This window comes from Pinus tabuliformis, chromosome 9 (genome assembly GCF_031772625.1).
Source record: "Pinus tabuliformis cultivar Carrire ecotype Pingquan chromosome 9, CPIR1, whole genome shotgun sequence".
Taxonomy (NCBI): Eukaryota; Viridiplantae; Streptophyta; class Pinopsida; order Pinales; family Pinaceae; genus Pinus; species Pinus tabuliformis.
In genome coordinates, this window is record NC_142307.1 from 1,842,272,540 (window position 1) to 1,842,298,125 (window position 25,586).

The 25,586-nt window shown below is 39.6% G+C and overlaps 1 protein-coding gene across 6 annotated transcripts in view; it reads right to left on the bottom strand.

Annotated features, from left to right (window-relative positions):
* LOC149156186 (uncharacterized) overlaps positions 1-25,586 on the bottom strand; it is a 234,545-nt gene that overhangs the window by 57,208 nt on the left and 151,751 nt on the right. For all 6 annotated transcript variants that reach the window (XR_016262214.1, XM_089437967.1, XM_089437970.1 and 3 more), the window contains one exon: positions 962-1,030. Coding sequence is in view for 5 of the 6 variants with exons in the window: in XM_089437967.1 (XP_089294093.1) it covers positions 962-1,030 (69 nt within the window). In the remaining variant the exon portion in view is untranslated. The remainder of the gene's footprint in view (positions 1-961; positions 1,031-25,586) is intronic.

The following is a 25,586-nucleotide window of genomic DNA, read 5'->3' on the forward strand; positions in this document are numbered from 1 at the left end:
CTAGGGGGATGAAACTTAATGGCACACTTTGGAATCGCATCTCTCAAAATGCCCAGTGGATTGACTTTGTTGATAGTTGAAATATTGTCCATTGTTGCTGCTACTTTGTTTATATTTCATAACAGCCATTAAGTTGAAAATTCAAAAGGTTAAGATCTGGGAAACCTCTACTTAAGAGGTGAAATTTCTGTTTCGCCTTGAAAGTCATAGGCAGCAGAAATTTCTCCACATGCACAAATAGTAAATACTGTTAAATAAAAGAATCACCCAACCATGTTTGAAACCTGAGAGTCAAATGCTACTCCAATAAAAGAAACCAATGATAGGTAGTCCTTGGATATTGTTAATTTCATAACATGGGGCATTCCATGTCTAATTGCATGCATGATTAATGTAAACATAGAACAAATAGAGATAAGAGGAACTTAAATAAGATCCAATACAAAAAAGCAATAGACTTCATAAAGGAAAACCAATATGGTTGTTCAAAAGATTCAAACTAATATGGTTGTTCAAACATACCTAAAGCAAGTTTAGGGTATCAATCATAACACCAGAACTAAACCAAACAAAAGCCACTGTAAATAATTACCTCCTCAGCTCCGACTAGCGATTATGGCTACTATTAATAGACGTGCTTTATTTTCAATTCAGTTTCTATGTGTAATAGTAGACAACTTCAAAAATTTTCCATATTCACAAATAGGTTTCTAACCTCAATGGTGGTAAAACCTCAACAGTCTCTCCTAAAATGCTAAATTCTATCCTTCAATTGTGATGATAGTTACAAATTAGCCAACTGCACTAACATGCTACAAGAATAAAAGGACACATACAGAAAACCATATTATACTTTATCAACCTTGAATCAGGTTTAACTGTACTGTGTAGCAAAAATGAGAAAATATAAAACAACGAGAGTTGAGACTGCACCCGTTACTATTTTGTTACATAGAAGTACCTTTCTTATGTCGTCGACTGAATGAAGAGAGATTCCACACTTGGACTGTGCTGACTCCTTTAGTTTTACCTGATGCACAGGCTTCAAAGTTTAGCCAGGATGAATGTGGAAAAAGAATTCTAAAAGTAAATAAAAGATCAGTCACCTGCTTACAACATGATATCCTACAGAAACATTATGGAATAGATCAACCCAGTTTGATCTTTCATAAACAGTAGACAGCATTCACACTACTTGCATTGTTATTCTTATTTTTATAGTATGCCAGGAGAGACTCTCATTAACATCATTAAAAAATATTTTGCTAAAAAATATTGTCAAACACATAATTCTGCTTTAATATTGTCTCAACGAATTAAGAGATAATAATAATGTATCTGTACAAAAAATAAAAAATATAAAAAATAAAGAAAGAGCAACTAAGAGCCAAAAACTATTGTGGTAATTTCAGAGCCAGTAAGTCGTTCGAGGTATCTGAAACCCGTATCTACAAACACCATGTGGAGATTTAGCTGTTTCATTTCCTCCCCACTATTAGTAATAAAATGACAACAATAATCTAATTTAAGCTCACAGCCTAGGCAGAGACCAAATTGAGATATGAGACTCCTTGGTTGTGGAACAAGGGACCCCCTCCATGCAGCAAGTTGACTATTTAGTCAATGGATCTATACAAACCCTACCACCCTCTAGATATGAACCTGTAACTTGCAAGGAGGAAACATGTGTTTTTGTCATTAGACCCACAGAGTGTTATGTGAACCGGACCAAAACCAATGGAACAGGATGGTCTGACTGGTTTGGAGGCAAAACAGGTCCAACCAGTTGCCCTGAACTGCCCGGTCCTTGTATGGAACCGGACAGTTCTGTACAACATCGTACAACTATTGAATTCTGTAGCTGCGGAAGGCTCGACTTTGTTGAAAAATGTAACTAGTGTCAGCCTTCATAATTGTATTTGAGTCATGGTGTAATGTATTTATCAAAAGAAAGAAAAAGAAATTTTATTATTAAAGAAATCAATTTATTCAAGCATGGGTTTCATGCTTGGGTCAATTGTTTGTAGGTCAAAGCCTCATTGTAAGCTTCTAGGGTTTATATCAAGTGTCCTTGTCCATGTAATAATGTAAAAGACCCTTCTTGGGCTTCATTTGTCAAGAAATAAATTTATTTTAATGTAAAATAGGTCAATTAGACCTCCTCCACCAAGTCGGCCTAATTGAGGGGCAGAATCTCCTATATAAAGGCAACAACTCAACCTCATTTGAAACACTCACTCATCAAGTTCGATATGCAGTTATTGGGGCAGTAAAAAGTGTGAAATTCAAGGAAGAAGGTGGAAAGGGCTAGCAAAGGAGAAGGAGGTCCCTATCAAGCACAAGAAGTCAAAATTCTCTCTCTCTCTCTCACACACATAAACACACACACACGCACACGTGTGAAATGGTTGAGATGCTGGAACGTATGAAGTTACAGTAATATAGCTGGGCCGAAATTCTGGATCTACTCGGGGGGCGAAATTCTAGGTCATTGCTGGGTTGAAGCTACTGGACAAGAAAAGACTACTGAAGTTTATTGAAACATATTGGAAGGCTGACTTGGTGGAGGAGGAAGGTCTTTGGTTCTAGGGTCTTGGTTTATCTCAACTTGAATTTGTTAATGGAAGAGCTTGACTGGGTTTTCCCCTATAGAGGGGTTTTAGCCCTGGCAAAGTGCCTACATCGGTATCTTTGATCTTCGTGTTTTGCTTTTGATGATTGCTTGATGAAACAAAGATAAAAGAACATAAGAAATTAATAAGGAAACAAAGATATCACAAGCAATTATCAACATAAGAAAATCTTTCTAACTTTTTGATTTTCTAACATGGTATCAGAGCTAAGGTGAAAAAGAAGGAAAAAGGCAAACTGAAGATCTATTGAAAGGAGAGATATCAAGAAAGGTTTTCAAGGAAGGTCACAAGGAATAGAAGAATATGACAAACTCAATAAAGGGAGAAAATAAGCTAGAAGGAGCCTCCAACTATAGGGCAAGGAAAAAGAGAAATTAGAATAGATCTTATCCTCACTAAGCACAAAGTTTTAGACATTGTTCAAGGATGAGCCAAGAAACCTACAGATGAAACAGAGAAAGAGAAGTTCAGAGAAACCAAAATCTTGGCCATGAATCTAATAGTAGATGGAGTAAAGGATAACATAATTCCATACATATCCAACATAGACTCCGCTCAAGAAATGTATGAGGCTCTCTCCAAATTATTCACCATCAAGAACATTGGTCAAATAACAAGCCTCAAGAATGAACTAAGGACAATAAAGATGACAAGAGACGATACTGTATCATCCTACTTTGTAAGGATATCTAGAATAAGAGATGAACTCCAAGCAATAGATGAAGTTGTACCAGAAAAAGAGCTCGTAATTGCTGCTCTTCTAGGACTACCAAAATCTTGGAGTGTTTTTGCATCAGGAATTAGCAATTTGAAAGATACTCCAACATTTGAACAATTGTGGAATGCATGAAGTCAAGAAGAAGCTCGAATATCATTAGTAAACAAGAAGAGGATGAAGAAGAAAAACACCTCTAATGTCTATTATGCCCATCACAAGAAGAAGGGAACCTTCAAGAAGTTCAAAGGACCAAAGAAGAAAGTTGACCTATCCAAGGTTGAATGCTACAACTGTCATAAGGTGAGTCACTACAAAAGTTATTGTCCTAAAGATCCAAGGAATAAGAAGAGAGAAAGAGAACATGTGAATGTTGTTGATGAAGGTAGACCTAAGAGAAACAACACTGAAGAATCTGAAATCAAAGATCTATTTGCCAAAGACTCTTAAAGAATACTATCCCTTGGATATCCTTCTATCTTAAGTTTTGCATTATTTTCCTTTGTGTTTTGATTTCTAGAGTTTTTAGGTCTAACATGTCATTTTAGAACATTTTTTTAATTATTTTGATAAGTTGTAGGTATCTGTTGATGGTCTTGGGAATCTGTCAACCAAGGCGGTCTCCCCGATGTGAAGTCCCAATATGACCTCACATCGTTTGGAATAGGAGCCCCATCCAGAGTATCGGCCTGCCTGCCATATATTCTTAGAGATTTGCCTTGGCTTAATCTGTCAGCAAGAGAGAGAAGCGCGTATGTGCCTTTGCAAAAAAGCAAGCGTGCCTACTGAATGTTTGGTTGCAGGTGTATCACGGTTCTTCTACTGCAGAGGGAAGAAAAGTAAGCCTTTAAGAAAGAGGTAATAGTACCACACTAGTAGAGGCGCAAGCAAGCGAAAAAAGAATTGTCTAACATCAATCAGAATAATCCACATAGATGAAACGATTGTTACAACACATTTTCAATAAGACAAGCGCTAAAATAACCGAAATAGTACAACTACTTTAGTACAGGTGAAAGCAAACATGAATCATAAACATTCACATAACCGTCTTATAAAAATTCACGATCCATGCATGAAAACGTGTTGGCCATCAGGCTTCAAGAAATAAGTAAATGCCCCAAAATACATGAATACAACAAACATCACTATAGCTCCAACAGTGGAGTGTTTCAGCCACGACTTGCTCCCCAAAAGTACTGACTTTGTCTCTTTGATGCCTTAGGGTGAAGCCAAGGTGAAAAAGTTCATTTCATCAACAATGAGGGTGTATACATAACAAATGAGTTGTTCATTCACCTCCCTTGTGACTCTTGGACTACCCTTATGATCGTTTGACTTCTCTATGACTTTTCAAATCCTACATGACTCTTCACATTCTGTACATGTCTCTTGGACTTCCTCTTTACAATACATTTTCCAATATGAGTTTACATAATCCACAAAATGATGTGGCACATGATGACTCATGACACGACATGACATGATACTGATCATATGGACTTGGTGATGACATGGCAATACCAAGTCGCCCTTTGTTGCTAGTTTCTTTATGTCTTCTTGAAAGATGTTACATGTTCTTCTTCTTCCCCCTCCTCATGACTTGAAGATAAGGAATCTTCAATGTGGTCTTGATCTTCAGGCTTCTATTGTAATCCAATGTTCCTTCGTCTTCTCACCTCATGATCATCTTATCTCCTCAACTCTTTAGGTGTCTTCTAGCATGGTCTCCTTCTCCATCTCCTTCATCATCATCCTTTCATGACATAATAGAATACCTACAACTGCAATCCTCTCATGACAAGATGACATCAGTCCGATAAACCCCTAATCTAAGATGCTTCACGAAATCACTTGTCAGGGCTAGAACTAGTGACTGACTCAGGGATTATGCAGTTCCAGAGGCCAAGGTCTGGGACTGAGGCTTGAGACTGCGCAATGCACAGTTCAGGATGGCCAAGGTCAAAGGATTGCGCAATTCAGGGACTCAAGAGCTCAAGCTGGAGGCTTGAGCCTTGAGACTGTGCAATGCACAGTTCTAGAGGCCTGGGCAGAGGGACTCAAGGGCTCAAGCTGGAGGCCTGAGACTACGCAGTGCACAGTTCTCAAGGCCTAGGTTGAGTGACTGCACAGTTGAGGAACCCAAGAGGTCAAGATTGAGGCTTGAAGTTGCCCAATGTGCAGTTCTGGAGGAAGAGAGGCCAAGTGATTGCGCAGTTCAAGAGCTCAAGGCTAAGGCTTGATGATTGAGACTGCACAGTGCACAAAGAAGGCTGGCTAGAGGCAAGGATTGTGCAATTCTGGAGCTCAGTGGTTGGGCTTCAGCACTGAGATTACGCAGTGTGTAGTTCTAGAAGGCAGAAACTGCACATTGCGCAGTGCCAAGAGGCAAGGCTGCTACTTGAGGACTAAGACTGCGCAGTGCATAGCCCAGGAGGGTTGAATGAGGTTGAGAGGTCCTGTCGGGGAGTTTTCCCAATTTTGACTAATTGTTAGATCAGTGAGAGAAAGTTCAACAAAAGCAAGACTTGAACATGATCACACACTTAGCTCACTTACGACACAACACAGAACACTCAGAGCACATGAACAATATTTTTCCTCAATGCGACAACATTGCAACAGTTCACTCCAAGTGCAACATTAAAGATACACTTTGTGACGATAGTGACAACAGTTGTGCAACAATGCTTGAAACTATGGAAATAAGTGTGATACATGTTTACAAGATGAGGACAACTCAATAACACAAAGATTACCCCTTGAAACAACCAGAACTAGCTTTTGTACAAAATGCGACACTTAACATGCTAAAAGACGGCACTTGCGATATGAAGAGAAAAGTGCGAACGACACTTGCGATATGCAAACGATAGTGAAGATGACACATGCCAGAGCAAAGATAACATGAAAACACCACTTGTTAAGGTGAAAGCAAGCAAAAACGACAATCGTAAAAATGAGAACGACACTCACAAAGTCGAAGGTGCGCAAAAGTGACAGTTTGAAAAACTCACCAAAAGAGAAGTACAAACACAACCAAAAGTGAGAGACTATTAACGACATTGTGCATTGACTGTCGACATGGGTTGCACATTGCACAAGCACTGTCTTGATGGACTGTGCCATCCATGTTCAAGCTTGCATGAAGGAATGCATTCATCAATGCATTATGGACTCGGCATGTGTGAGCAAGTGACTGTGACACATACGATCCCAAAGCAAGCTCAAAGACTTAATACAGCATCAACTGGCCAAGAAGTGACTACGGAACGACCGATCCCAAGATCCACAGTAGGCTCCAAAATCCAAGTGTAGACCAAATTTTGGAGGGTGTTTGTCGCAATGACAACAATATCCTCAGAAAGATTGGATTAAGAGGGAGCCCTCACCATTTTGCCAAAGATAAGTATCTTGTTCCTTGTTTCCTCTTTTATGTTTGGTTTCCCTCTCACATAAAGATTCGTTTGTATTATATGCTAATAACCTTTTATATTTTCCTTGGTTAGGAAAGCTTTTCGAATGCTCAAAGGTTATGAAGGAAATTTGAAGCATGGAAGAAGTTATGTTGCAAAGGAGGCCCTTTGAGAATTGATGTCCTACAAGGTTTGTTAAAGAACAATTCAAGGTATGTCTTAAACTACAAGCTTTGTTACAAGGTTCTCTTCATAGAAAGGTATGTTCATTCTCTTTGAAATTTGCTTTACATTACTGACATCTTATGTCTAGTGTTTTGAATCTTAAATATTCTTGTTAGGGTAATTAATCATTTAGATTGAATCTACCCTCGTTTTATTATCATTTGATCATTCTTGTGAAACCCTAACCTTTAGGGTTCACTACAAAACCCTAGCCTTTTGGTTCTTAGGGTGTGTTAACAATAATGTTGAAACCCTAGTCCTCTTAAGGTTGTTGATGAAATCTGGAACCTATGATGAAAACTATATTCTTTTTTATGTTTAAGGTTTTGATGTTGTTTTAGCAAAACCCTAGTCTTTTAGGGATTGTTGTTATTGTCCAAGTTATAAACCGAAACCCTAGATCTTTAAGATTTTGATAAGTTAGGGTTTGTTGTTAATAAGTTGAAATCCTAGATTTTAGGGTTTGTGAGCAGGACCCTTGAATTAGCTAAAATAAGGTCCTAGGAATGAAACCCTAGGTAAGTATTCTTTCGCATAATCGAAACCCTAGCTTGATTGAATCTAGGGTTTACCCAACTAAGTATTAATAAAAGTCTCTATTATATGATAATGCATCATAGATATGTATATGAGAGTATGCTAACCTAATTGTTGATGTTCATGTTTTAGTTTGTAAAATCTAGGGTTTGTAACAAAACCCTAGTAGAGATTGATATTCTAGGATATGATGATATTGTTTTCGATATGATTTAGTTTTGATGATAAAATCTAGGGTTTACAACAAATCCTAGTAGAATCTGACATCTAAAAGCATATTGTTGAAACCTTAGATGTATAGTGCTATGATTAGACTGATATATTGATTGAGTTGCTTTAAGCCCTAATGATGGAGGCTAGGGTTGTGACAAAACCCTAGCAAGATGTTGAAGTCTAGTATATAAAAGATATAACTCTTGCTGATTATAAACCTAATCAAGTTTAGGTATGTGATCTCTAAATTTTGAATGTTTCGATGCTTCCATTATAATGACATAATTTTGATATGGTTGACTTCATGCTTTTGTATGTTTGCATTTTGTTGTACTTGCTATTAAAGCTTTGCAGGTACACAATCTTCAAGATGTTGGAGATGTTCATAATTAAAATAATGATGAGCATAATGAAGGAAGCTATAAGAATGATGATGATCAAGATGACCTCGAGCCATAAGAAAGAAAGAATGAAGTTTCTTCGATGCTATGAAGTCGTTGATCTCCCCAAGTTGAGAGGAAACCTGAATATAAGAGAGGATATATCTCTCCAGTTGAGAGGGAGGGCATATTATGACAATCATAGTGAATAGCTTGAAGTAAGAATGAAACTGAAAGAATGAAAGTACTACAAGATGAATGCTCGTAATTCATGAAGTTATAAACAAAAGACTTGAGAAGTATTGAGACTGTATTTGGTGTTGCTGAAGAAATGGAAAAAGGAAAAACTTTTGATAAGATTGAAGATGTTATAAGCAACATCAGAATGATTAAGGGCCCCGAAGGTTTGTGTTTACTTCTATATATAGATTTGAAAGTTTATTACTGATTGGGATTGTGATTGTGCAGGATCTCTCCATAAAAGATTGAATGTTTGAAGCATGCTTGGATTGGTGGATATATCTGATTTAGTTGATTAGGAGAGATGAAGAATCTTATGGCAAGATGCTTGGGAGGACATTTGGCCGACCTATGTGTTGATGTCTAGATCTCGAAGTAGGGAGGGTGGCGTTGGTCATGGAGATTTGACCTTGGATACGCACCTAAATCCCTGGGTTGTTGGTAGAGCTTAAAAGTCTAATGGTACCTAAAGTGGCTAAAGCTTGAGTCCATCTTAGTCCCACCCGATTAGAGCACCATGGTCAGGTATCTAATCTGTAGTACTGTGTGTGATGTGACTCTTCATTGAGCATATCATTTTGAGATCTTCCATGTACCTCTATATATATGTAATTATGAATACCTCCCTAATTAAGGAGTGTTGAAAAATGTAGCTAGTGTTAGTCTTCATAATTGTATTTGAGTCATGATGTAATGTATTTATCAAAAGAAAGAAAAAAATAATTATTATTAAAGAAATTGACTTACTAAAGCATGGATTTCATGCTTGGGTCAATTATTTTTAGGTCAAAGTTTCCATTGTAGGCTTCTAGGGTTTATGTCAAGTGTCCTTGTCCATGTCATAATGTAAAAGACCCTTCTTGGGCTTCATTTATCAAGAAAGAAATTTATTTTAATGTAAAATAGGTCAAATATGCCTCCTCCACCAAGTCGGCCTAATTGAGGGGCAAAATCTCCTATATAAAGGCAGCAACTCGACCTCATTTGGAACACTCATTCATCAAGTTTGATCTGCAGTTGTTGGGGCAGTGAAAAGTGTGATATTCAAGGAAGAAGGTGGGAAGGGCTAGCAAAGGAGAAGGAAGTCTCTACGAAGCACAAGAAGTCGAAATTCTCTCTCTCTCTCGCACCCGTGTGAAGTTGCTAAGCCATTGGAAAGGATGAAGTTACAGTAATATAGCTGGGCCAAAATTCTGGATCTACTAGGGGGCCGAAATTTTGGGTTGTTGTTAGGTTGAAGCTACTAGACAAGAAAAGACAGCTGAATTTGGATGAATCATATTCGAAGGCTGACTTCGTGGAGGAGGAAGGTCTTTGGGTCTAGGGTCTTGGTCTATCTCAACTTGAATTTGCTAGTGGAAGAGTTTGATGGACTTTTCCACTATAGAGGGGTTTTAGCCCTGGCAAAGTGCCTACATCTAGTGTCTTTGATCTTTGTGTTTTGCTTTTCATGATTTCTTGATGAAACAAAGATAAAAGAAGAACATAAGAAAGTTAATAAGAAGACAAACATATCACAAGTAATTATCCACATAAGAAAGAAAAAATTGCCACTCTGATTTTCTAACAGACTTGACCAAGGAGACTTAGGAGGACGATAAGGAGATTTCAAGAGGAAATCTAGAGGTCAAATTGGAGGAAGGAGGCCAAGCAACAAGTCTTCTTATCAGCTATAATTTCTTGTGTGTTTCTCTATGGCTCTGACCCATATTTTCAAGGTTAATAAAATTTTCAGAAGGATTTTGTAGGTAAATTTTTGGCAGTACCTTTCATTGATTTCTCACTTATTTCCACTGCAAAATTACCTGTTAATTATCAGCGTATTTAATTTTCAGCAGTTATGAAAATTATATGCTCCAATATTCTTTTGGGTGTTATTAAATGGCTAAGTGAATTTAAACTATAGCTGATAAGAGGTTAAATTAACGACAACATGACTAAGGACCCACAAAACTCAAATTTGTTTTAAAAAACAATAATTTATGTGTCAGGCAGGCTAATACTCAATCTTAGGGCCCTACCAATGCTATGTAATTAATGGTAATGTTCAATAATCAATTATGTAATGTACAAGGGTAATTTAGCCCTAGGGTTTCTTAGGGACTGTAGGGTTTCAACAATTTTCTTCTTTTTGCACAACAGTTTAATACAAACAGTGTATCCTTCAATAAACAATTCAATGCAAAAACCCCAATGATGTAACACTATTATTCAACAGTATAATCCAGATTTCAATAATTAGAATCCCATCAGACCATCAATAATTACAACAGTACAGAAATTCCCTAACCAAACATCTGAGCTACCTTAGATCAATCTGCAGACAAGTAAAACCCTGTGTGAATTCTGCCAGGGCGAATTCCTAACTTGCCTCAGAACTGCACTTGTTTCTTCCTTTGTTTTATCTTCAGAACTGTCTGCTTCAGGGGTCCTAGATTTTCCCAACGGTTTTACGGATGGTGACAACCTTCAAGCTACATATCATCTTCGTAATTCCTTGGTTTTGTTCAGAGATGAGTTTCCTCAGAATTTTGGGTCTTAAAAAACACTTCACTTCTACTACAGAAATGTCAAGTGGAATGGTTCATCGCAATAGGGGTCTGACCTACTTCAGTGTCACAAAATCAACCTTGGAAGGTGATCCAAAAATGGATCCTAGATAAACCTCTAAATCTAAAAGACTTCATATAAGAGGTAAAAGGTGCCAAATGGCACAAATCCTTTGTAAATCAGAGGAAAATGAAAATCGCAGTCTGCTCCTAGAAATAGTCTCATTGTAGAGATCTTCTCATTCTAAATCCAACGCAACTTGAATGGGCGGAAACGGACTCCAGACGAAGGAGTTATTGTAAAATGAAAATTGCCCAATGTCCTTAGAAAAGGAGGCAATTTCATTAAATTTTGAACTATATTGAAAATTTTGATTTTAGTATAGGCTCACGAGCCAATCCACAGCTGACACGTGGCAAGCCGGGATTGGGCCACGTGGCCTTGTTTGATTAGTCAAGAGGAAATATCGCATCGCAATTATTTCAAAGGGAAGGACCTTGGGCCATCAGCGATTGCGATAAGCGATTGCCGCTTTATCGCATCGCACAGATCCATGGGAGGACTTAACAAAGGCCGAGGCCAATGCGACATGCGATTGCCGATTATCGGCGTCGGTGGATTAGGCATCGGAGATATATATCGGATTGCCGTATGTCATAAGGGAAGACCTTTGGGCCGTAGCACCGCGATATTGCGATATGCGATAATGCGTTCACATCTGGACTGTTGGATAGCGAGTCTAATGGGACAGTGGCGATCTAACAAGGAATATCGCATCGCTATTTGCGTTAAGACCAAGGACCGGCGCTCCTGCCTGTTGCGATTGCAATATGCAATCGAAGGCGGACCCGATAAGTTTATAGATGCGATTGTATGTGTTTTGAAGTCCAAAAAGTGCCAATTTCCTTTGTAATTGTGTATTTCATTTATTAAATGAAATACAAAGGGAGTTAAGCCCGATGTGATATTACCAGGGTTGCAGGAATCGCCCCCCCCCCCCCTGGATCCTAACCCGGAACCGCGACCCGTGCGGAATCGTTTCGGAATCTCGAGGCGAAGCGCGATTCCAAATTGCAGGTGGCGCGATTCCGTTTTTTAAACACGCTTCCTGGTTTTTAGGTGGCGGTGGCCCGGATCCGCGCTTCGGAGGGCGATTCTGGCATCCGGTTGCGCCACGCAACCCGCCCGGAAGCGCACGCAACCCGCACGCAACCTGGACGCAACCTGGACGCAACCCGGATGCAACCCACCAATATGACATCATTCTCATATAGGATTCCTAATACCATATAACTTGAGCATTGTAGCCTGAATATACGGTCTTACTGCTCTGAATACAATGTCAACTCAATGAATATACATTGAAAAAGGGTAGAGGGGTCTTACTGCTCTGAATACAATGCCAACTCAATGAATATACATTGAAAAAGGGTAGAGGTACCATACGTACAAAGCAGAGAGCCATATATATATCTACTGAACTGATGGATGCACTTCTATATATTCATATACTGTACCATCATACATAGGGATGCCATACATATTTGTGAGATTGATACACACACACACACATAAATATATACAACTGTTGAAGTTGAGGTCATGCATATACTGCTGTAATTAGAACATAGCAATACCATACTCAAGCTATTTGAGCAGTGATATCCATACATAATGCTAAGTGCATATAAGAATGAAGAAGTCTCTGCTTATAGGTTTATACCCATCATTGCCAATATTGGGAAGCCATACCAATATTGATCTATATGAGAAACGATAACATATATATGACTGAAGCAAGTGACATGTCCATATTGAATTGATGTCATGAACAAATGTCATAATGCAAAGAATCATACTGAAGCATATGCCAATGATCATATGACACTATTGGTAAATCATACCAGGAGCAAGAGCATAGCCATATAACGAACGTCCAATTATTCCAGAGGTGCAGTATCAAATTATCAATACACTGTGAGAGTAGATCTGAGAGACTTCCTTGTAAAGTCTGCAATTCTTGCTAATGTAGTTTGTTGCCCTTACCTTGCTTCAAATCACTGTGATCTTATGTCCAACTATGCTTCCACCTATGCTGATCTACTAGGTATTCAATGTACTGCTGGTGGGGCTTAAGGTTCCTCCTCAAGCCTCCTACAATTCACAGTTTTGCTACAGCAAGGTCTAGGTCTTCATATACATGAAAATATACTTGGTTATAACTGCACTGATCCTCAGGATGACTGTGGCCTGGGTAGAGGACCTTAACTAGGCCTTCACCCCCTCAAAACAGACCCCCCAAGCTGCTGTAGAAACAACCCTTCTTTGTGGCCTAGAGAAGAATGAGAATCTCCTTCGATGACAAGGAACCACCCCCCTTTACCTGTGCTGTTGCTTGAGATGACTGCAGCTAGGGCAGTAGGTCCCTTCTAGGCCTCTTGGCGCTCTCAAATCCTCCTCCTCATACAGCTGTAGCAGCACCTTCCTGCAGCCTTGTAAACAGAGACAAACCCTCCACAAAATAGCACAGAAAAAGCATCAATACTTCTTGACTTGTGGCCTGATCTAGCAAGTGAGATGCTGCCCTAAATAGTCTTGAATTAGCTCTCCAAGCCTCCTTGCTGGCTGCTTCCATTAAATGCTGAAGGAGGACTTTGCAATCATGGTTTGCATTTTCAAATTTGATTTGTGGCCTTCATGAGCAATTGAGCCCAGCTCTGACATATTCCCAAACTTGAATTCTAACAGTCCCTTGCTTGATAGAAACTTGATAACTTTCCTTGTGATTGCATTCCTTCTCTTGCTTGAGCTTGTCCTATGAAATTTTATAGGCATCCAGCAGTATCAAATTGATACTGATGTATGTTTGTAATAGCTAGAATATAGATGATTGTTGTACATACTAGTAACTACAATGGAATCATGGATGCCATATCTATCTTGATTTATGCAAAAATATGCATGTTTTCATGTCTTCTACAATTAATTTGGTATTTGGGATGTTTGTTTTGAGTATAAATGCAAAAAAATATAAAAATATATATATATATAGCAGACGCTTCCGCGGACGCTTCGCTTCCTAGATTTTTGGAAAATGACGCTTCCGCGCTCCGCGCTTCCGCTTCGCTCCCGCTTCGTGCAACATTGGATATTACGGACCCAAAAGGGTTCCAAAATGCCTCTGTATAATGTTTCAAGTCCGGAATTGTGTTTTGGTGGATTTTCTCCATTTAAAATACATTTTCCTGTGTAAAACAGAAAGCGACTGCGTTTGGGATTCTGAAGAATTTCAAGAGGCCCGAGGCACTCTTACGTTACAGAAATGGTGGCCACCTCCCCTTTTTGGCGTTGAGCAATGATTGTATAACGCCTGGAAGAGAGGAATAGTCGGAGGCACGACCAGAGGAAGGCGTTTTAGGAACCAAAGAGGCTTTGGTAACCATCCATGAGAGTTGGGAAGCGTTATTCTTGGCGGACTCGAGGATTTCGAGCCATCTCGGGGGATAAATCCCATTGTTGTAGAGCCAGCGAAGGGGGAGCTCAAAAACGGTAATGATCCCAAAGAGCCCGAGGAACAAAGAGCCCGAGAGCAAAGGAGCCTTAATCCCAAGAGGGACAAAGAGCCACAATCCCACAGAGAAGCGGGAGGTGTAGCAAAAGAGGCCAAAAGACCCACAGAGAGCCTGAGAGCCAGAGAGTCAGGGTCAGTCTGAATTCGAGCGTGTTGTTAGCTTCAACAGTTGAGGAAATGCAGAATTCTGCCGGAGTTAGTGTTTGAAGAAGCTCAAGACAGCCAAGAGCATTAATTGAAGGAATCAAGTCCAAGGGAGTTTGGATCTATTTGCAGCAACAGCCAGGGGTAAGATGGTATTCTGAGCCCATTGGTTCATTTGTAAACCATATGGAGTTGAGTCACAGACTTGTAAAAGAATTTGAGCCATAATCCCAAAGAGCCAAGTCAAATCGACAAGAGCTCATGGAGACATAGCCCACAAGAATTTTGGGTGAACTCCTCATTAAATTGTTGTCTTATGTGTATTGTTTTACTGCTGCATTATTCACTGTTATATGCATTTATGTATATGTTCAAGCACATTTAAATATTAGCATACACAGCAAATTTTAAAGCACATAAACATACAACAATAAATACAAGCATACACCTATATTTTCAAGCATTTCTTAATTCTGCATTGGTTAATCATTAAAGACTTGGGAATATTCAAGCTTTGGAAGTGGGAGACGTTCTTGTAAGCTAGAGAAGAAGCCTAAGAGCCCCATTTTCAGATCAGGTGGTATCAGAGCTTAAGATTGATTAACCACACCTTTAGGAAGGTTATATCAGAATGCTTGATTGACAAAGCAAAGACTGCTTGTCTGAAACTTGTTTGAACAGCAAGAGGCTGATTGTATGCTTGTTTACAGACTGACCATTGTTTGAGTTTGCAAAGGTGTAGGGAAAGCTATTGATAGCTCAGTCCAAGAAGGACAAATAGGAAGAAGGGCTAAAGGCATTCTTCTATCCCAAGGACCTCAAGGCAATCCAAAGCACAAGAGATTTGTTGCAAGAGGTTGCTTAAATAAGCTCTTTATTTATCTTGTTGAAGTTTTTTTGTTCATTGGCATAATGATAACTTCTACAAGTGGGTCCTCAAATTCTGCTCTCTTCACAAGATTCCTTGATGAAGACATGAAGCAAGAATTGTCCACCATGATGGATATGGTGAGAGAAATGTATGAGGATGGAAGGAAGAGCAGCATGCTTAGAAAGCAGCTGAATTCCATGAAGGAAGAGAAGCAGTTGCTTGCTGACAAATTGCAAGAAATGGAGAGGCAACTTCATATTGCAAAAAAGAACCTGAAAAGGATGCATGAGTTGGAAACACAGCTCTTTGTTGCCAAAGAAGCCTTAGTCAAGTATCAGCTTGAAGAAGAGGTAAGCCATTCCAGTTTGTCTTCAAATTCTTCTGAGAATGCTCATATTGGTTCTTTTGAAAAACATACTAGAAGCATAGGTTCCAAGCTAATGTCCAAGATGGGCTATGAAGAAAAGGGTTTGGGAAAGCATGCACAAGGTATCATTGAACCAATCATGGTTGAGAAAAGGCCTAAGTATTTGGGTCTTGGCTATGGACAGCCCTATGGAGAGGGTTCCAAAGCTGCCATGAAAGCCATTGAAACCATTCCAAGAAGGAGTTTCATTGCAGGTCCTCTATCTCAAGAGTGTGAAGATTGTGTTCAGGAGGAATGCAATGGCTTGAAACATCGTTTGCAAGATGCAGGTGTTCAGAAGCCCACCCTTGAACCAGAGAGTTGTGGAAACTCTGACAGCCTTGAAGAGATTGATGGGATTCCAAAGGGAGCCACTTCTTCATTTGCTTCACCTCCTCATGAAGGCAATAAAAGTGAAAGAAGCAGGTATAAATCTGGTTCTGAACATTTTCCTTTTGATCATGCAAAGCATGATAAATTTCCACATAGATATGGGAAAATAATTGCATGTTCCTTTTGTCGTTTGGGTAACCATCATGTTTCTAGATGTTGGAAGAGAATGGCCACATACAGGAAACTTTTGAAGGAAAGAAAGCAAACAACCAAAGGTCCATTGGACAAGGCAAATCATGTTGTCAAGAGGATGCACATGCAGTGCACTTACTGCCATAAGCAAGGGCATCTTGTGGAAAGGTGTTGGACTTTGAATCCAGCAATGCTTCCACAAAAGCTGAAGGAGAAGGTGGAAAGAGAAGATGGCAGAAATGGAAAGGAAGATTCCATGAATGATGTGTCTCAAGATGATTCACATATTGATGCTGATGCACAGACAAAGGAAGGACCTTTGAAATGGATTGGTAAGAAATGGTTAGAATTCTTATCCAATTAAAAGTTGCATGCCTATGGATATGATGCATCTATTTGCATTTCTGTGGTAATTGAATGCAAGTTGCAGGTTTCTACCAAGAAGGTGAATGGGAAAAGGTTGGGTAGGAGACTCACTTTGTTACTGCAACATTATATTTCATTTTAACTTCGAAAGTACAGTGTGCTTAAGCGAAAGTTGAAGGATGAAATGCATGCATGAGATGAAGTGCATGAACACAGGGATGTTGATGTTTTCCTTGTTTTTGGGAACATGTGTGTGTGATTGACTTGAAGGGTTGATTGCTTTGTTTTAAACATGCATGTAAAATTGGTTTGGTGGAGATAGTGATGAAATTGTTTCATCTTTTGAAAAATAGTCCAAATGGTCTTTTTCTACATGCTTGACTTGAAAGGTCATTTGCTTTAAAGTCATGTTTTGTGGGCTTGTTATCTAGTCCATCACTTGTATGCAAACGTAAGACATGGAGATGTTCACAAGATGTGAAAATCTGTTTCTTTTGGTGAAGTGGGAGTTTAGTCCATCTAGTTGTTGTTTGTATGCATGTTGTTGTTAATAGTGTTGTTGGCAGCTTGTCAAACAGGTACAAATGAAAGATTTGTGGAGCATATGTACTTCACATTTGTTGGAGCCACCTTGGATCAATGATCAAGGCAAAGAAGCTCAAACTACCTTCTATGACCATTTCAGTAGAAGTTTTGCAGGAAGGCAAGGAGGAAGACAGTTCTTCTCAAGAAGACCAGCCCATCCAAGAAGGGAAGTGGTCAGAAACTTTGGTTCAGAGGCACTATGCAAAGGCAAGTGTAGGGAGGCTGAAAGAAGAGGGTGAGTCACTCTCATTTACTATTCAGATCAGTATATCAGTCTTTTGGAGACCAAAAGTTCTTTTAGTGGGAAGGCGTGATCCAAAAATGGATCCTGGATAAACCTCTAAGTCTAAAAGACTTCATATAAGAGGTAAAAGGTGCCAAATGGCACAAATCCTTTGTAAATCAGAGGAAAATGAAAATTGCAGGCTGCTCCTAGAAATAGTCTCATTGCAGAGATCTCCTCATTCTGAATCCAACGCAACTTGAATGGGTGAAAACGGACTCCGGATGAAGGAGTTATTGTAAAATGAAAATTGCCCAATGTCCTTAGAAAAGGAGGCAATTTCATTAAATTTTGAACTATATTGAAAATTTTGATTTTCGTATAGGCTCACGGGCCAATCCACAACTGACATGTGGCAGGTCGAGATTGGGCCACGTGGCCTTATTTGATTGGTCAAGAGTAAATATCGCATCGCAATTATTTCAAAGGGAAGGACCTTGGGCCATCAGCGATTGCCGCTTTATCGCATCGCACAGATCCATGGGAGGACTTAACAAAGACCGAGGCCAATGCGACATGCAATCGCCGATTATCGGCGTCGGCGGATCAAGCATAGGAGATATATATCGGATCACCGTATGTCATAAGGGAAGACCCATGGGCTGTAGCACCGCAATATTGCGATATGCGATAATGCGATCACATCTGGACTGTTGGATCACGAGTCTGATCGGACGATGGCGATCTAACAGGGAATATCGCATCGCTATTTGCGTTAAGACCAAGGACCGGGGCTCCTGCCTGTTGTGATTGCGATATGCGATCGAAGGCGGACCCGATAAGTTTATAGATGTGATTGTATGTGTTTTGAAGTCCGGAAAGCGCCAATTTCCTTTGTAATTGTGTATTTCGTTTATTAAATGAAATACAAAGGGAGTTAAGCCCGATGCGATATTACGGACCCGAAAGGGTTCCAAAATGCCTTTGTATAATGTTTCAAGTCCGGAATTGTGTTTTGGTGGATTTTCTCCGTTTAAAATACATTTTCCTGTGTAAAACAAAAAGCGACTGCGTTTGGGATTCTGAAGAATTTCAAGAGGCCTGAGGCACTCTTACGTTACAGAAATGGTGGCCACCTCCCCTTTTGGCGTTGAGCAATGATTGTATAACGCCTAGAAGAGAGGAATAGTCGAAGGCACGACCAGAGAGGCACGACCAAAGGAAGGCGTTTTGGGAACCAAAGAGGCTTTGGTAACCATCCACGAGAGCTGGGAAGCGTTATTCTTGGCGGACTCGAGGAGTTCGAGCCATCTCGGGGGATAAATCCCATTGTTGTAGAGCCAACGAAGGGGGAGCTCAAAAACGGTAATGATCCCAAAGAGCCCGAGGAACAAAGAGCCCGAGAGCAAAGGAGCCTTAATCCCAAGAGGGACAGAGAGCCACAATCCCACAGAGAAGCAGGAGGTGGAGCGAAAGAGGCCAAGAGACCCACAGAGAGCCCGAGAGCCAGAGAGTCAAGGCCAGTCTAAATTCGAGCGTGCTGTTAGCTTCAACAGTTGAGGAAATGCAGAATTTTGATGGAGTCAGTGTTTGAAGAAGCTCAAGACAGCCAGGAGCACTAATTGAAGGAATCAAGTCCAAGGGAGTTTGGATCTGTTTGCAGCAACAGCCAGGGGTAAGATGGTATTCTGAGCCCATTGGTTCATTTGTAAACCATATGGAGTTGAGTCACGGACTTGTAAAAGAATTTGAGCCATAATCCCAAAGAGCCAAGTCAAATTGACAAGAGCTCACGGAGACGTAGCCCACAAGAGTTTTGGGTGAACTCCTCATTAAATTGTTGTCTTATGTGTATTGTTTTACTGCTGCATTATTCACTGTTATATGCATTTATGTATATGTTCAAGCACATTTAAATATCAGCATACACAGCAGATTTTAAAGCACATAAACAGCCAACAATAAATACAACCATACACCTATATTTTCAAGCATTTCTTAATTCCGCATTGGTTAATCATTAAAGACTTAGGAATATTCAAGCTTTGGAAGTGGGAGAGGTTCTTGTAAGCTAGACAAGAAGCCTAAGAGCCCCATTTTCAGATCAGAAGGTCACGCCCTGCCTCAGGAAGTTCGGCTTTCCCTCCTTAGATAATTTCGGTGCTTCAGTCTTCATTTCTATTTGACTGCAGGAGATCTTGGCTTATCATAGAACTATACAATAGGACATCTCCCCTCAGTAAATGTATCCAAACTTGACCAAAATGCTACAATCCACTTTCAGGCGGTCTTTCCTGGCCTTTGCATTTGGATTCTTGTCACAATTGATAAGGATCTCGATTCTCCTAGGAAAATTCGTAGTATGCCTCAAAATATTCGATTTTCCTCTTGGCTAGACGTAATGCCTTGTCACAAAATTTGTCTCCACAGATACTTCGACTTGGACAAATCTTAGCCCAAAGATAATCTGTCCTCCCTTGAAAATTTGGATAAATTTGCCTCAGGGTCTCCACAAAGTTCCATTGCTTCCTTAGATGTGTAGTTTCCTGTGGCCTGAACAATGAAACAAGGATAAAGAGATGAGAAGAATTTATCAACTAGGATCGAATCTTTCACCATTGAAATTGATAGGAGGAAAGGGGTCTTAAAACCCTCAGAGCCTCTAGCTCAAGAGAAATAGAGATAATTGATCATATCCAAACCTAATCCAAATGAATTCAACCCTCTTATATTTATAGATTTCCTAGAGGGGATTCTCTCCTTAATTGATTGAGTAAAATTCACACCAAACCCCAACTTTGGGTTTCTTTGCCCAGTTGCCACAAAACTTGCCCAAACATTGGGCATTTGGGTTTTTCCCCTTTATCAAGTACTATACCCTACGGGGATTGATAGGCTGCTTCGTATTTTGAGTGATTAATTTATCAGGAACATTATAGTCCCCCTTCCCGACATTGCTTGTCCTCAAGCAATGAAAAGCTTTGTTGTTGCCCACTTTGTTCTCCTTCATTGATATTTGAAATCAGATCAGGTCGATGTTCATCAAAACACTACTGAGGAGGATAGAAAGGGATCTATAGTACAATTTCCCCTTGGTAGAGGTCAACACCAATCATTTTGGGATTGAAATATAGCATTCCAGGCATAGAGAGGAAATCCACAAGATCCTTGCTCATGAAATGTACAATGGTCAGTTTCTGAGTACCATGTTCACCTTCCATATTTATTTCCATCTTCCTCATAGTACTCCCAATTAAAATATTGTACTGAAGATTCATTCTGACCTTTAAGCCATGCTTGACAAACCAAATTGTGGCTCAGATTCCATCATCATCATCATATGCAGCCTAGATCTGATTTTCCTGAAAACATTCACCAGTTTGATCTCATTTATTTATAGTTTGAAGAGCGTGCTCGCTTATGTAAACACAGACAGAATCACCTTTTAAGAGTTGATGCCATCTCTTACCACTAAATGATACCCATGAATTACTTCGAGCATCATCGGGAATCTTTAATTCAAGATGAGCTAAATCTAGAAGTATCACAGGTCGAAATGACAGTGAGTGTGGATATATTAGGGTAAAAAAGCATGGATGGAACATTAGGATGCATCGTGGAGCCCCAGCTGATGTAGAATAAGCTATACTTCTAGTAGGGGTGGCCACTATGACTCCCTCAGCTTGAACTTTAGATATAAGGTGATTGCGCTCATAATATTAATCTTACAAAGGCAAGGATTGAAACCACGATCAACCACAACTTCATTAAGGACATCAAACACTTTTCCTAGCATAGTTTTCCCATTGTGGAATATCTCACTACGTAGTCGCATTTTGAGTGTTGTGTAAACTCCATCTGTTGTAATATTTCCATGAATAATAGACCTCAAATCTTTTTGTTAAATATGCAAAATGATGTGCAACGAGAAATCCCAGAGAGCCAAGATTGAGGGAAACCACGGGGGGAGCTACTCCACAAAATAAGTTTGAACCATGAAGTATCACACCATCCCCACCCACGCATGCAATAAAATCCTCTCTTTCATGGAGATCACTGGCATCCTGAATGTGAAAGATTTGAATGGAGTTGAATCCAGGGAAGCTTGCAAACATGTCATGCACCTCGGGCTCCACTAAAACATTCATTTTTTCTTGATAATATAGGAAATCATCTGGATCACTTCCTGTTCCACATTTTATTTTCCTTCCTGGCATTTTTGCACCTTTTGCAGTGGCCATTTTTTTCTGAAGTTCCCTGGTTGGTAAAATAAACAAAACTCCCGGGCACATTTCTTGAATTTTTGCCTGTCGTAGGCTTCTTACACTGACTGCTTCTCTTCGTATTCCATCCTTCTTTCTTGCTACTACTCTGATTCCAACATTCATGCCATTTTCATCTTGGTTACTTCCATGATCCATTTCACCATTAGTTAGTTTTCCGAAGGCCTATAGTGACCTTTTAATTTGAGAAGTCTTTGTACACACGAATGGGGCCATACTATCAAATCCTGTGTTCACCAGTTTGATCTCATTTATTTATAGTTTGAAGAGGGTTCTCGCTTATGTAAACACAGACAGAATCACCTTTTGAGAGTTGATGCCATCTCTTACCACTAAATGATACACATGAATTACTTCGAGCATCATCGGGAATCTTTAATTCAAGATGAGCTAAATCTAGAAGTATCACAGGTCGAAATGACAGTGAGTGTGGATATATTAGGGAAAAAAGCATGGATGGAACATTAGGATGCACCGTGGAGCCCCAACTGATGTAGAATAGGCTATACTTCAAGTAGGGGTGGCCACTATGACTCCCTCGGCTTGAACTTTAGATATAAGGTGATTGCGCTCATAATATTAATCTTACAAAGGTAAGGATTGAAACCACAATCAACCACAACTTCATTAAGGACATCAAACACTTTCCTTGGCACAGTTTTCCTATTGTGGAATATCTCACTACGTAGTCGCATTTTGAGTGTTATGTAAACTCCATCTGTTGTAATATTGCCATGAATAATAGACCTCAAATCTTTTTGTTAAATATGCAAAATGATGTGCAATGAGAAATCCCAGAGAGCCAAGATTGAAGGAAACCACAAGGGGAGCCACTCCACAAAATAAGTTTGAACCATGAAGTATCACACCATCCCCACCCACGCATACAATAAAATCCACTCTTTCATGGAGATCACTGGCATCCTGAATATGAAAGATTTGAATGAAGTCGAATCTAGGGAAGCTTGCAAACATGTCATGCACCTCAAGCTCCACTAAAACATTCATTTTTCCTTGATAATATAGGAAATCATCTGGATCACTTCCTGTTCCACATTTTATTTTCCTTCCTGGCATTTTTGCACCCTTTGCAATGGCCATTTTTCTCTGAAGTTCCCTGGTTGGTAAAATCAACAAAACTCCCGGGCACATTTCTTGAATTTTTGCCTGTGGTAGGCTTCTTATACTGACTGCTTCTCTTCCGTATTCCAACCTTCTTTCTTGTTGCTACTCTGATTCCAGCATTCATGCCATTTTCATCTTGGTTACTTCCATGATCCATTTCACCATTGATTAGTTTTCCGAAGGGCTATAATGACCTTTTAATTTGAGAAGTCTTTGTATACACGGATGGGGCCATAGTATCAAATCATGTGTTTGTTTCACCCTCTATACCGCCACTTTTTAGCCCTGATAAATTTCTACGATCATTTCCTAGACTACTCTGATGGTTGCCATTTTGTTTGCCTATCGCGTCTCATCAAGCATGGCTCCCAAATCTACCAACTTGTCACCTTGGAAAACCACTCCAAAACTATAAACACCATTTTGTACCTCAACTTTGCTTATTCCATGCCCTTCAAGGCTCAATCTACGAGTTCGCATTGTTGTATGGAGTTTGTGTTTGTCAATTTGTGAAGATTCTCTCATGCTCTATATCTGCACTACTTCTGCTTCCTTCCTTGACAATGCCTTCTTCAAACGGTCCGCCTGTTCTTTAAGTTCACAAACTTCTCCACTCTTTTTATTCAAATGAGCAGTACCAGGTTCAAGAAAGGACACCCATTCTCAATTTTAAGGGTGCTTATTGACTCTCCATATGAATCTGGTTCAGGACTTACGTGCACAAACATCAAAGTCTTTGCCTTGCCCCCTAATGAATCCTGAAGCAATTGAGTCAATTTGCTATTTCGATATGGCACATGTGAATTCCTTTGTGCCAATGTTGCAATAACATCTCCTTGAGATGAAAGGGACTTGTTTATGTATTGTGCCTCCTTCAAATGATCTCCAGCAACCTCAAGTTTATCCATCCTCTCATTTCCAGCAAGACCTACCAAATTTGGGGCATCTATGAAGGCTACACCCAGAAACACAATATGTGCTTTGCACATCCATAGTCAACACATTATGAGAAGGATTGTTGCAATCATTTCGTGCAGTATAGCCAACAATACAATTCTTTTGGCCAAAATTCATCAAATCCAAGACATCGTAAGTTACTTTAATGGGCATAAGTATAGCATTCGGTACATTAAATCCCTCATGACCATTATTTTGAATATCTAATTTTTTGTTTGAGGTGTGTTCAAAGTGAGACCTTGTACTACTCTTAGTGGAGTTGTCAATATCCCTATTTGATGTCTTTGTGCTCGCTACCGCTGAGATTGAGCTATACAGTAACAAATCATTGCAAGAGGTGTCTGGAGAGTCCTTGTAGACACTGTTGCCTTTACCCTCCCTTATACCATGAATACTTTCATTATTTCCTTCAATATTCTGCATAACTAAAATTTGAGTGATGTTGCTATCAGAAAGGATATCTCCTTCCTTGAGAAGTTCATTAGCCGACTTCTTTAACCTTCAACATTGTTACCACTAGCTATGGTGTCTTCTTTAGGATTTTCCTCCCTTTTAGGCTATACAGCCATGTCCATGCCTTTGCCTTTGCTTCAGCATTTCTTATACCTTGTTTTACAACCTTGGGCTTATCATCAGTATCACTTGATTTGCTTTTCTTATCACTATCCCAGAAGTTCTATTTCCTTATTCAATCATTTTCATTTTCCAAGTTTCTTCTTGCTGCTCTTCCAGCTTCCTCCAAGTTTTTGCATACTCCTTACCAAAAATCGCTTCGAATTGGTCCATCTTCACACGTCCTCTAGGTTGGGAGGATTCCAGCTCTGGTACCACTGTAATATACAAAGGGTAATTTAGCCCTAGGGTTTCTTAGGGATAGTAGGGTTTCAACAATTTTCTTCTTTTTGCGTGACAGTTTAATACAAACAGTGTATCATTTAATAAACAATTCAATGCAAAAACCCCAACAATGTAACACTATTATTCAACAGTTGCACCAACAGCATAATCCAGATTTCGAAAATTAGAATCCCATTAGACCATGAATAACTACAACAGTACAGAAATTCCTTAACTAAACTTTTGAGCTACTCTAGATCAATCCGCAGACAAGTAAAACCCTGTGTGAATTCTGCTTGGGCGAATTCCTAACTTTCCTCATAACTACACCTGTTTCGGCCTTTGTTTTATCTTCAAAACAATCCACTTGAGGGTTCCTGGATTTTCCCAACAGTTTTTGGGATGGTGGCAACCTTCAGGCTGCATATCATCTTCATAATTCCTTGGTTCTATTCAGAGACGAGTTTCCTCAGAATTTTGGGTCTTCAAAAACGCTTTGCTTCTGCTACAGAATTTCATGCGGAATCGTTCATCCTCGGAAGGGGTCTGACCTGCTTCAATGTCACAAAGTCAACCTTGGAAGGTCACGCCCTGCCTCAGGAATTTCGGCTTTCCTTCCTCAGATAATTTTGATGCTCCAGTCTTTGTTTTTATTTGGCTGCAGGAGATCTTGATTATCACAAAACTGTACAATAGGATGTCTCCCCTCAGTGGATTTATCCAAACCTAACTAGAACGCTACAATCCACTTTCGTGTAGTCTCTCTTGGCCTGAGGATTTGGCT